We start from the raw sequence: 12,283 nt of genomic DNA, 5'->3' as shown, positions 1-12,283 counted from the left end.
ATTGAGAGACAGCAATGGCTGGTGTCCGCTGTCCACTGCAGCTATCAGCGGCCACGAGGCGATAGTCAACGAGTTACTCCAAACGAAAGACAGAACCTCATCAACATCTGCCCGGAAGGTGGAACTAGAAAAAGAAAAGAAATTGGCCTTTAAACTGGTTCAGACGTACGAAGCTAACAGCAACTCTCAAAAGGATTGTTTTTCTGAACTACCGCTTGCTTGGATGATTCGAAACGACTATATGGAACTGTTTCAGCTGTTCCTCGAGACGACACCTGTTGATATCGGATCGACTTACATTCGCGCCGATACTGCGGCACGTATCGAAATCGGTGGATATATGTGGGACCCACGCAGAATACCATTGATTCTGTGGGCAGCTCTCAACAGGCCCAGATCAGCTGTTGCGGCACTACTGGGGGCGATGAAAACTGAATGTTGCTCGAGTAGCAAATGGGCTGAGTCTCTATTGAACTGGGCATTGAAGGAAGGAGATGGCACAATAGTCCAGCTTTTACTCTCCAAGCATCGGGCCGATGAGCTTTCCCTAGAACGTCTTGACTATATCGGTCCCGAAGTAGCCAAGGGACGCCTGGCAATGGTCGATGTACTTCTTGACTCGGGGGTGAGCGGTAAGTGGAAAGAGGCGTTTGCGTTAACCAGAGCTGTACAAGACGGAAGATTGTCTATAGTCAGACGATTTCTCGACACCAACAACGCTGCCGCGTATCTCAACTTCTTGTATTCCAGGCAGATTCAGCTACTGTGGGATCCAGCGATGGCCGGGAACACAGATATGGTCAAATTACTGCTCGAGGCGCCTGGCATCAAGGTCGACTCACGTAACAAAAGGTACCAGCAGACACCATTATCAATAGCAGCAGAGATGGGGCATGCAGATATAGTGAAGCTACTACTAGAGACGAACAGCGTTGACCTTGGCTCAAGAGACACAGTCGGACGAACGCCACTCGGTCATGCAAAGCAAGGGGGATACACAGAAGTAGTTGCTTTGCTGACGACGCACTCGAAGCATCCCACGAGGAGCGAACCAGCAAACTCGTCGACCGAGCAGACTACAGGAAAGGTCTCGGCCAGCCTGTCTATTTTCAACTTTGGCAGAGAAGCAGTCGATAGACTCACATCACTTTTCTGGAGGTAGACTACGAGAACACGATTAATACCCTCTCGTCGATTTTCGGATGTTTCGTCCTGCATGGATAGCTGCGTACATCTTCAATGGAAATATCCGTTAGGAAGAGTTTCAATCGTTTCAATGTGGTTTACTGGTAGGATCACCACCGATCGACCCGTCATACAAATCAGGGTGGTTCGTCTGGGCAGTACGACGTATTATCGAGAGCCACTAGTCGTAGGACGGAAGCGTTGCCTCTCTGTACGCCTCTTCCAGCTTCCTGACAGCATTGCCACCGGTCACTCCGAAACCTTGAGGTCGGGCTTTTGCACTCGGCCTCTGAACAGATAGGCCTGGAAGATGCAGCTAGAGGCTGAACGGTTGCCGCAACTGCAATTAAAAGTAAGCGAGACAATGTTTCGTTTGCCATTCCGACAGGCTGGTATGGCGATGCAAGAATAGAAGCCGAGGAAGAGAAACTTTGGTCATGTTGAATCTATGCGGTTCAAATTTGTCGTTTAAGAAGCCGTGAGGCCGACAGTGCGGCGTCTTTTGTTGCAAAGAGATGAGCGATCCTTCAAACCCATTTCGGCCTCCATACGTTTCGGCGGCCGTAATTGCGATAACAGCCAATCATCATCCACGAATTCTGACTCATAAACTCCATTTCTATGGGTTTGTGAAAAGGGTTTTGCATGAAAAAAATTGTTGGTTCAACAATCCGCAGCTTCTGTTCAGGAGAAAAAACTGCAACAATGGGGTCCAGCATCACACTCCCTCCAGTATGGTATTTCGGGTATGGTTCTAATATGAAACCATCCGTCATGCAAGGCCGCGGTATCACGCCTTTGGAAGTCAGATGGGCAAGAGTTCATGGGTATATCCTTACCTTCGATGTGTTCGGCTTACCGTACAGCGAACCGTCAATGGCGAGCATCGCGCCGTACACAGTGACCGGGGAGAAGCAATATGTGCCGGATGTTTGCGGAGTGGCTTATCTACTCTCAAGTGAAGACTTCAAGCGTCTAGTCAGCACTGAGGGTGGCGGAGTCGCGTACGATGAGATTGAGGTTGAAGGGGTTTCGTGACGTGCAAGGGCGACAGAGGAGATTCGGATGCACACGCTCGTAGCAAAGTTCCCATGGAGACCAAATGCTTGCCCCAGCAAGCGATATTTGGTATTTCGCATATCAGATCCAAGCATTGCATCTCGTAAGCACTCAAACATGACTACAGGCCATGTCTCTTCTCTAGGGCCATGAATCGTGATCTAAGTTGCTTGGTATCCCTACTCTAATAGTCCCTGGAGATGGTCGGCTCGAAACGTCTTTTTATCACACCTGCATTGCCTCCGTTCCTTTTTGCAGGCTTCTAAAGTTAGCATCAACGCTGATTAGAGATGACCAGGAAGCGCGCTACTGTACCTTGTTGCCTTTGGTACCCTTCTTTCTAGGAGCTACCTCGTTCGCCTGATTCGATGTTGGCAGTGCCTGATTCGACGAAATTGGAGGCCTTTCATTCCTTTCCTCGTTTTCAACATGCAGGAAAGAATCGAAATCGAAGTTGTCAAGCGCGGTTTCGGCATCAATATCGCCGAATTTGACGCCAATGTCGACGTCGTTGGCTGCGAGGTTACTAAAGGGCGTGTCGTTGCGTATAGGTTGCTGCTGCTGTGGAGGTTGCTGAGGTTGGTGTTGGGCTCGTAGCGGCGCTTGTTGTGGCTGGCCATTAGGGTTAAATGATTTGGCGTGCATCGGGGTGATAGGTGTGGAAGGCGTGGGCGTAGGTACTCCTTCGCTGGCAGACGGGGCGGGGGTAGTTCTTGCGTTTGGCTCTTTCTTTGGCGCGGGCTTCTGAATCGCTATCTATTAACGCTGCTTAAAATGTTACGTAGGAAGCGCGCAACATTACCTTGTTATCTCTTGTAGCCTTCTTCTTAAGGGATACCGGACCGCCCATCGCCAAGGGCTGCTGAGGCATGCCAGATTGCGGTGGACCGCGCCACAGGCCGTTCATGTGGTCGTTCATCTGGTCATTGCTCATGGCCTCCATCTGCTGCGGCGTCATCTGCTGCTGGCCGTTGAAGTTTGCGCCTGGTTGCGAGCTCGGCGGGCGCATCATGGGGTTGTTGGGCATCTGCGGGTAGAACGGCGGCGGCATGCCCGGCGGGGCCAGGTTGGGGTCCGGGAAGTTCATGTTGGGGGCAGGCGAGGCACGCTGCTGCCTTGAGTTCTCAATGTTCTTGTACTGAGCGATCATGGGGTTGCTCATCAGCAAGCGCTGGTTGCGCCGCTCATTCTGCATCTGTGTGATATACTGGACCACTGTTGGCATGCTGCCGTCTCCAGCGATGGAATGGCCTCACCCGTATGTGTTGAATTTATTACGTCTCTGTCAAGGGCTGAGCAGAGCGCACCTTGGTTGCTCGTGTTTGCACTAGCGATACGACGACGGATGATGTGGCGGTCCTGCAGTTTGGCTGTGCAGTATCCGTCTCGTCAGCAAAGCGATGTAGGTAAGACCGAGAGCACACAAGCAAAGACGACAATTATGAAAAGTAGCAGGGAGTCAAAAAAAGCAGGCGTTATCTAAGCGCCAGGTGGCTTGCGTGACCCCTGTACAGCCAATGGCTTTGGTTCTGATTTCAGCAGCTGTACTCCAGTCAGCAAGCTGCGTTTGGTTGACAGTCCTGGGCCAGCACTAACAAGATATGTGTGTAACCTACGAGCAAATCATCTATTGCGCCAAGAGCTAAGCCCCTCAGACCTGCCAACAAGCCTGGATCCAGATATAAGCCGCTCCTTCGTTGACAAATGCTTCGTACGTTTCCTGTATACATCTCAGTTATATCCTTATCGATCACCCTCCAGTAAAGCCGCAGCGAGTTCAACCCATCGTTACGTACCTAGGTAGAGTCTCGGAAGACATCAAGAAGAGGAGAGGAGTTCCTCTACTTAGAACCATGTCTGAAAGACGCCAAAAGAAGCGAAAAGTGGAGGAAGCATACGGTTCTGGTGACTATGTTTGCGGTGATGGCCACATGCAACCTTCACCCAACTCGTATCGACCATACTCTGCCACCCACCACCACGTTGTCATCCACCACGTTGTCTGCTCTAAAACAATACGGTACCATGAGCGTCATGCATCTAGCGCGTACTACTTCGATATTCCGCGTCTGCTAAAGGGGTCGAGCCGACATACTGGGTTGGTAGGCCAACAACGTCTCCCCACCATCGAACGATTCCTCGAGGATAAAGAGAATGTCAGCTTCGCAATTTGCCTTGAGTATAGTTGCCAACAGTACCACAAAGATATCGGGAACATGTTTGAGCGCCAATCGATTCCACCTATGGATGCAGACCTTGAGCATGAAGTAAGGCCTTATTTCTACAGATTGCAATCAGACGCTAAGCCCGCGACACCGAACTCGGAAGCGATATTTCTCTCCAGTGGTCTCCATGAAGCTCTTCGGCTTTTGGACATGACAGAAAACGGATCCCTCGGGCGCTGGAATGCACGAAGCAGTCTGGAGTATCCATATCCCCAGTTATATCACTACAGGAAAGTGTTCATTGGGAAGCTGGCACACAAGCTAGAGCTCAATCACCAGCACCAACTCAGAGCTCTATTTCAGTACGTTAATGAGCATCTTGCTCTGGAGTATATTGAGGCAGAAAAGCTCTTTGAAGCGGGCCGGGCTCAGAGGAAGCATTGGGATAAGATGTTTCGTCCGGAAGAAGTACTCGTGACAAAGGACGATGGACATCCTGTGGCCTACATGTTATTATCATGCTCTCGCTCCAACCTGGACGTATTGGAACTCGACTGTTGGTCTTGGGAGTTTGACGGATCCTTCTCCAAGAAGTTCACTACGCTCACAGTGTCGTGGCCTTCCAAGTCTGATGTCATTCCTATCTCTCAACTTCAGGTATTTCCACTACGACTGGATACTGCGGGATCAGAAAAGGTACTTCGGAGACGTGGCGGCATATTCTGGTCGTGTCGGAAGCAGAGATTTGTAGACTATGATGTGCCACCTCAAGGCATGGAAGTTCAAAAGGTAGTCAGTCATATTGCGAGGATATGGGTTGCTCGCTGACACCATCAGTTAAATCTGCGTTACATGATAGACATGGAAGCGTACAAGATAATGCATGGTCCCGAAGACGATTCTGCGATGCGCGACGAGTTGGACTACAACGCTATGCAAAGCAGACATCCGCCAGAAGAGCCATTTACACTTCTCTTACCAGTTTATATAAGAGGGTATGGTTTTCACAACAAGAAATGGGGTAAGCAGCTTCGCGTCTTAGCTGTAGTAAAATGCTGATGTTGGTGCAGATATGCTTATGGTGGAACATATCCGGAAAATCACTTGGAACAAGGATGTCTTCAAGAACAGATTGGTCCTGAAGCCATCCAAGAAAAGTCTGATCCAAGCACTAGTATCGGTTCACATCAAGAAGACGAAGCCTGTGAGGTCAGATTTCATAGATGGTAAAGGAGACGGCCTCATCATATTGCTACACGGTGGTCCAGGCACAGGCAAAACCCTCACCGCTGAAAGTGTCGCTGAATTTGCAAAGAGACCGTTGTACCGGGTGACTTGTGGCGATATTGGCACAGATCCTGTGAAAGTTGAAGAGTATCTGGAATCAGTGCTATTCATTGGTTCGAAGTGGGGCTGTGTTGTGCTTTTGGATGAGGCAGACGTGTTCTTGGAAGAGCGTACTAAAACGGACCTGCAACGCAACGCACTAGTGTCAGTGTTCCTTCGAGTGCTGGAGTACTACGACGGAATCTTGATCCTCACTACTAATCGTATCGGCACTTTCGACGAAGCATTCAAATCTCGTGTACAATTAGCACTCCACTTCCCAACTCTCGACGAACCTGGTCGGCGTGGGGTCTGGAGGAACTTTGCGAAGTCTTTATCCGATAAAGGCCACATCGACCCTGAGGAGATCGATCAGAACCTGGACCAGCTCGCCAAGCATAATTTGAATGGACGCCAGATCAGGAACATCATCAGCACTGCTCGACAAGTGGCAACTTATCGAAAACAAGCCCTACAGTTCGAGCATATCGATGAGTCGTTGAAGGTTGTCAATGACTTCGAAGAGTATGTGACAAAGGTACATAAGCATACTGATGAAGCTCATGCACAATACATGCAATGGAGGAATGGCTAGATAACCGGCAGGTCCGCATCTGTTCTGAAGCATACTACGTATTATCAATTTAGGCGCTGTGTTCATATTTCAGAAGATCCAGATAGATTGCATGCAAACAAAGTTGAAATTCAGGTGATGTATGTGCAGACTACTGAGAGTTCGAAGACCCAACCACAGTCCATGCGTTGTAAATCGGCAGCCAAGGCACTGCACGAGATTACGAAAATGGGACTAGAACCATGTGATCCTCTTCATCGATGTATGTTTTGACATCTTCTGTGTTGTCATAAACAGCAAGTAGAACCTGAACTCGGCCACCAGCCACTTCACATCGAACGACCAAAGTCTGGAACAGACCAAGAAGATATTTGGTCCACTGCGAATTCGCAGCATAGCCGTGTAGGCGGTGCAAGTCTCCAGTTTCGACTATCAAGTACGTCATCTTGCGGCTTTTAGAGATAAGCAGACTGATCAAATTGATCCAGTCCTTTTCGTGATGGTAATCCTGGATCTCTGAAAGCCTCAAAGTCTCGGCGAACCTAGCTGCTACATCACGAGCCTGCAGCAACATCTGGTAAACGATGCTCTTGAGGACGCTTTCCATAGTTGCAGTATGTACTGAAGCGACCGCCGGGGACAAATTCCACAAAACCGATTGAGCCTTCTTTGCCTGAAGGTTCCTGATTTCGTGCACTGCAAAATTTCTTAATTTATTCTGCGCACATATGTCTGCCTGAACAACCAAGACCGATGAGCGTTCGCGTAAAGACCAGGCAAGTAAACTTGTCTTGACGTTTGGATGGTATTCAGTGATTTGGGTAGGATCGCGATTGGCGAAAGATTGGATCACAAGTAAAGCATCCTCAGGCAAGACTTCTGGCGCGAAGAAATCTAAGATGCTGTCGATCTCAGCGCGATATTCTTCTTTGCCCGTTTTGTTTTCGTTGTCGTTTGATACAACGCGTGGGGCGTCGGAATTGCCTACTGAGTTGAGGAGTGTTTGGTCGTAGTCTAGTTGGACTCGGCACAGCAGCTCGCGCGTGAATGCAGCGGCGTTGCCCGCAGCGTGCGACTGCCACACATCGCTCTTGTGCGAGTCGGCATAGTCAGAGATGCCGCGAACCACCAGACACCGTCGGTTGACGTCAACGCCTGCTGCCTCCATCTCCACGCAGAGCGCCCCATCACATCGCGCCCTAATCTGGTCCCGCAGCTTGCCATCCTTGATCACCGCGTTACCTGTAGCAATCCTGCCGCAATGGAAGACAAGCGTTTGCTGGTCCTCTCTACCCCGTTCTGGGCGCCTGACGAGCTCACTCTGATCGCAGCACGTCGCGCACCTTGATGTATTGTCGCCATTGTGGGGATAGTCAGCCTTGAACAGCCTGTCATGCTCAGCGCCAGGGTAGGCAAACTTCTTGTAATGCTGCAGCCTCACAAGCTGTTTAGCAAACGTTGTCTTGCCCAGCTCGTGGTCACACACGAGCACATCAAGCGCGTTGGTGAGCCTCCAGTCAGGGTTCTGCATCGTACCCACAATTTCAAACTGCCCATTGACCTTTGATCTGCCGCGGTCGTGGTATACGCACGCTGGCTTGCCATCACCAGACCATCCCACCACTACATCTCCAAGGTGGATATTTTCAAGTGACTCCTCTGAGACTACTGGGCTGGGGATACCACCCCCGATGCCCACGAGCACCGCCATGCGAATGTTGCGAAACGTCTTGAACATAGACCCCGTCAGGCGCCCACTGTTGACGTTGCCTGTCTCACCCCTCGGACAGGTCGCGATGACCACCGCATGGCCATTAATCAAGCCGCAGATGTACGTGTTCTCGTCGTAGTGGGTGTTATAGGGCGGGGTGGGGAGCTCCTTGTCAAGCATCAGGCGGGCAGGCAGCAGCTCGAGGTCAGCAACGGCGCAGATCCAGGCAACATGGTAATCGTCGCAGGCGCGCTGCGTATCACCGGCGGCCATAGTTGTGTAAGTATCTGCACAGCGTAGGTGAGATTAGCCGCGCTGTGCAGGAAGCCGTTATCAAACGTCGAGGGACAAGACAGACTGTATCTGTGTCGCCTCAGCCTGGACGCAGCCCGACCCCACCACCCGGCCGCAACCTGATCAGCGTGATGTGCCAGGCTGAGCTGCGCTGCGAAGCGCTGCAACGCTCGCGTGCCACCCATCAGCCATGTGCTGTGCGCCGAGCGCTGCCAGCCCTACGCTGCGTCGAAGTGGCGTTGCAGCGAGGGCGTAGCGCTTGGCCCGGCGCGTGCAGCCTCGCGCAATTATCCATGGAGCGACGTCTCTAATGACAAGTGATCTCTTCTTATTTAGACGGCTTATGGCACATTAACTGTTCCAAACGGTTACACTTATGAGCGTTTGTTGTGCGCTAGAACGCACCAATGTCCCGACTGCAACACCTTGTGCGAGTATCAGGGTTCTTGGGGTCCGTTCGTTGCGTACTTCGTACAGTATAGTACGATGGTGTACTGAAAAATCACATCACTGTCGCATCGCCATGACAGTACCATCCAAAACATTGAACATTGATATCGCGAACTACAAGACCGCGATAGAAAATTTGGCCCCAATCATAGAGCGCACGCACGCATAGGCAATACCTCAACGCGTGACATACGAAGTAGTTAGAGCCGTCTGCGGGCTCCTCGGCCGAAACTAGCCTCAACTGAAGCACAGCCTCAACAGACTACATCTGTCAAGTCTGGTGTATAAATACACTTATTTAAGAGTCCATTTCATGCAGATAATGAGCAATAAAGAATTGGTAATGAAATAGCTGGACCTTATATCTAACTACCTAGGTACCTGTTGACTGTTCCATATAATCATTGCTCTCTAGGTCGCTACAGGAGCACTGAGGTTACCATAAGTATCACTTCAGTAAAATTAACAGCTCGGCCACTTCTGCGCTACACTGACGGAAAGAGTACAGTAACAGGACAGTTGTTGAGGCGTCACGAGTTATGCAAAGTAAGACGTTACGCCCACAGACATCGTAAAGTCACCGAATACCTAGCATATAATGTCTCCGGATACTCAGCGCGTAATGTCTCCGGAACGTGCAAAATACTCTTGATTCGAGACGAATATCAACGGACAGCAGTGTAGAATGGCATGTATATAACCCATCCCTCCCGCCTGCATTCGCCGATATCTTCAACCACTGCATGCTTTTCTTGTGGCTTGCGATTTCGTGGGCAGCACATCTTTACTATAGTAACGACAACAGCAACAACACCATGCCAAACTCATCCGAGACACTGGCCCATACCAATCGGAAATACTGGGAGTGAGTCATCAGATGGCTGTATTGAAATTGCAATTATTGACTCACATCCCAAAAAGTGTTGCTTCTCGAGACTGCCACCGTGCCCAATGGGTCAATGACCTGCAAGCCCAGATCGGCACCTTCTTGACAGCCCCAAGCTCGTCCACTTGGCTTGGCCTCCCGGCCACCGGTGAGCCTCAATCGAAGATGCTGGACTATGCTTGTGGCGACGGTCTTCCTTCTCGCACCCTAAAACCTCATTTCAAAACATGCATCGGCGTCGATGTCTCCGCTGGTATGCTGGCCAAGTACAACGAATCAGCGGCTCATCTCGGCCTGGGCCCAGATGAGATGATTGCCGTGCGTGGAGACCTATTCGCGGATCCTGTCGAACCAACCGATCCTCCACTGCCTGAGGAACGTCTACAGGACTTCGATCTGGTGGCAATATGCATGGCACTCCACCACATGGAGGACATCCAGCTGGCGATTTCGAAGCTGGCACAGAGACTGCGACCGGGCGGAACGCTTCTGGTGATTGACTGGGCGCGGATTGATGGCGCTACGCCGGCGCAGAAGGAGTTCATGGAAGATGTAAGAACTGGAAAGATTCCTACCAAGGGCATGCAGGAGAACGGACACGGCCACGGCCATCGCCACAACCATAATGATCAGACAAAGCAACATCAACATGTTGACCCCAAGGAGCCTTGGAAACCTCATCCCGCAAGCCACACAATTACTCACGATAGTTTTACACAGGACACAGTCTTCGAATTGTTCAGCAACGCGGGTTGCACTGAAGCTCGGTGGAAACTAGCTGATAAGCTAAGTGATGTTCCGGGAGCAAGGACTGGGAAGATGCAGTTGTTCTGGGCGAGAGCTACAAAGAAATAGAGAGAATTGGTATAGAGATATCACATGTCGAAGGGAACAAGGTTGATTCGCAACATAAATGTAGATATGTTTGGAGTTGATATTTGTATGACCGTGATAGTCGAGTATCCAAGAGTATGCTGTCGAGCTTACGATCGTAGTGCAGTACTAAGGACAACAGAGAGGCAATCTTTGTCTATTTACTCAGGAACACAAACGAGGTCGGCTCCGGTGGGACAGCAGCCGTTGTCTCCGCAGGCGGGGCAGCGCTCTCAGCCGGCGCAGCTTCGGCGGCGGAGGTTTCTGCCGGAGGTGCTACAACAGGAGGCTCAGCTGGTGTTGTTTCTGCGGGTGCTGTTGCGTTGCCAGCAGCCGGTGGGGCTTCAGCGGGAGGTGCTGCAGCAGCAGGTGGAGGTGCTGCAGCAGCATCCTGAGGCGGAGCGGGCGTGAAAGCAGCCTGGTCAAGGGCAATCTTTCCCGCGGCGCCGCCGACGGGCGCACCACCATCGGTGCTCTTCTCTGTTGCTTGGGATAGCTTGGCGTAGTCGGCTACTTGTTGCGCGTTCACACTGAACACTCATTAGTATTTGCACAAACAGTACATCGAGCGGGGAATAAATACGGATTAATAACCATGACTTGCCCCTCCTGACAATGCGGCCCAGTCGCACAATACAGAAACATCGGCTCTGTGCTCGTCACCGGCATATTGAACGTGCCCACATCGGCCTGCCCGTCCTTGAACGGAATGTGACCGCTGTGCACGCCCGCATCCATGGGCGTGCAGGCCTGGTCTACCGTCGATTGCGTTACCGTGTGATTGCCGTTGCTGAACTGGAATTGCACAATGTCGCCCACGGCCGCGGTGATGCTGTTCGGCACGAAGGTGTCCTGCGGGCCGCCAACGACGACAGGGATTATTTGGCTAGCGCGCTTATGTGGGTGGAGTCTGGGGAGGGCGGTGGCGGTGGCGGCCAGGGTGACGAGGAGGGTGGTGGGCTTCATGGTGGTTGGTATGGGGATTAGGTTGAAAGACTGGGGTATCTTGAAGGCGATTACGGTAAAGAGCGAGCACCGTTCAACAGTTGACTCGGCGGAAGAAGAATATTACAAGGCCGCTCGACGGCTGGTCTCAAAGGAGTGACGATGAAGAGAAGAACACTGCGGTTTGGTGGACAGAACACCTTGTGGCGTGAGTGAGCATCTTTATGCCTTTATTACTGGTCCCGAATCCTGTTCACAGCCTGATACAGAGTCAAGCCCCGTTCGCAATCACCTCTGTTGCGCCAACCTACTCTTCATAGAATCCATAATCATCAAACAGGGAGAAGGCCTGAGGTAGCGACCAACGCACCTATAGGAGACCGCTGGGTGGGCTACGCGTCTGTCACGATACCTTAGCCAAGCCGTTATGCAGTCTCACCTCGCTCAAAGCCGCCCGGCGACGTGTTTGACAGGCTTGCCAGGCTTGCCGTCAGGCACCGATCGAGAAACAATTGCGTAGACTGCTGTTTGAGAGTCGCCAAGTTGGGTGGGTCCTCGTTGTAGCCGAGTGGTTTTGGAACGCTGCATGCCTGGCGTAGACCACGCGTTGCCTGGCGAGTCTTCAAGTGCCGAGAGAGCCGACTTGGTGAGAAGGCGTGCGCTCGGCTTGCTAAGTAAGGTGCGCTCCTGGTGCAGAGTTGTACTGCTATGTGCTCAATAGTTCAGGCTGGTTGACAGAAAAAGATGTGTGTACTGATCGCGCGCGCAGCTACATAATCCCCGCAGTGAGTGCACGTCGGTAGTGAGCAACATCG

At 51.4% G+C, this 12,283-nt stretch overlaps 7 protein-coding genes across 7 annotated transcripts; 3 read left to right on the top strand and 4 right to left on the bottom strand.

Annotated features, from left to right (window-relative positions):
- Window positions 1-1,273: 1,273 nt before the first annotated feature.
- C7974DRAFT_73452 (uncharacterized protein) lies at window positions 1,274-1,697 on the bottom strand. The gene has a single exon (XM_046147172.1). It carries the CDS (start codon window positions 1,563-1,565, stop codon window positions 1,323-1,325), a length of 243 nt encoding a protein of 80 aa, XP_045992329.1. The 5' UTR covers window positions 1,566-1,697; the 3' UTR covers window positions 1,274-1,322.
- Window positions 1,698-1,917: 220 nt separating this feature from the next.
- C7974DRAFT_292919 (uncharacterized protein) lies at window positions 1,918-2,313 on the top strand (the record flags this gene model as incomplete). Its single annotated transcript, XM_046137658.1, is given in 2 exon segments — window positions 1,918-2,219; window positions 2,232-2,313. Coding segments are annotated over 2 exon segments (384 nt in total), but the record flags the coding sequence as incomplete, so codon positions are not given.
- A 237-nt stretch (window positions 2,314-2,550) lies between these two features.
- Window positions 2,551-3,469, bottom strand: C7974DRAFT_380593 (uncharacterized protein; the record flags this gene model as incomplete). Its single annotated transcript, XM_046140527.1, has 2 exons — window positions 2,551-3,000; window positions 3,047-3,469. The coding sequence occupies 2 exons, from the start codon at window positions 3,467-3,469 to the stop codon at window positions 2,551-2,553; spliced, it is 873 nt and encodes a 290-aa protein (XP_045992327.1).
- A 494-nt stretch (window positions 3,470-3,963) lies between these two features.
- C7974DRAFT_428647 (AAA family ATPase) lies at window positions 3,964-6,483 on the top strand. The gene is made up of 3 exons (XM_046144602.1): window positions 3,964-5,198; window positions 5,247-5,430; window positions 5,480-6,483. The coding sequence occupies exons 1-3, from the start codon at window positions 4,098-4,100 to the stop codon at window positions 6,328-6,330; spliced, it is 2,136 nt and encodes a 711-aa protein (XP_045992326.1). The 5' UTR covers window positions 3,964-4,097; the 3' UTR covers window positions 6,331-6,483.
- On the bottom strand, window positions 6,484-8,293 carry C7974DRAFT_428646 (nucleoside phosphorylase domain-containing protein; the record flags this gene model as incomplete). Its single annotated transcript, XM_046144601.1, has 1 exon — window positions 6,484-8,293. One exon carries the CDS (start codon window positions 8,291-8,293, stop codon window positions 6,530-6,532), a length of 1,764 nt encoding a protein of 587 aa, XP_045992325.1. The 3' UTR covers window positions 6,484-6,529.
- A 1,286-nt stretch (window positions 8,294-9,579) lies between these two features.
- C7974DRAFT_417962 (S-adenosyl-L-methionine-dependent methyltransferase) lies at window positions 9,580-10,505 on the top strand (the record flags this gene model as incomplete). The annotated part of the gene is made up of 2 exons (XM_046144119.1): window positions 9,580-9,629; window positions 9,686-10,505. 2 exons carry the CDS (start codon window positions 9,580-9,582, stop codon window positions 10,503-10,505), a joined length of 870 nt encoding a protein of 289 aa, XP_045992324.1.
- A 175-nt stretch (window positions 10,506-10,680) lies between these two features.
- On the bottom strand, window positions 10,681-11,489 carry C7974DRAFT_417961 (uncharacterized protein; the record flags this gene model as incomplete). Its single annotated transcript, XM_046144118.1, has 2 exons — window positions 10,681-11,053; window positions 11,107-11,489. The coding sequence occupies 2 exons, from the start codon at window positions 11,487-11,489 to the stop codon at window positions 10,681-10,683; spliced, it is 756 nt and encodes a 251-aa protein (XP_045992323.1).
- Between the last annotated feature and the right edge of the window lie 794 nt (window positions 11,490-12,283).

This window comes from Boeremia exigua (genome assembly GCF_020726555.1).
Source record: "Boeremia exigua strain MPI-SDFR-AT-0100 chromosome Unknown C7974scaffold_13, whole genome shotgun sequence".
NCBI lineage: Eukaryota > Fungi > Ascomycota > Dothideomycetes > Pleosporales > Didymellaceae > Boeremia > Boeremia exigua.
This window is presented reverse-complemented; position numbering and strand designations above follow the sequence as displayed.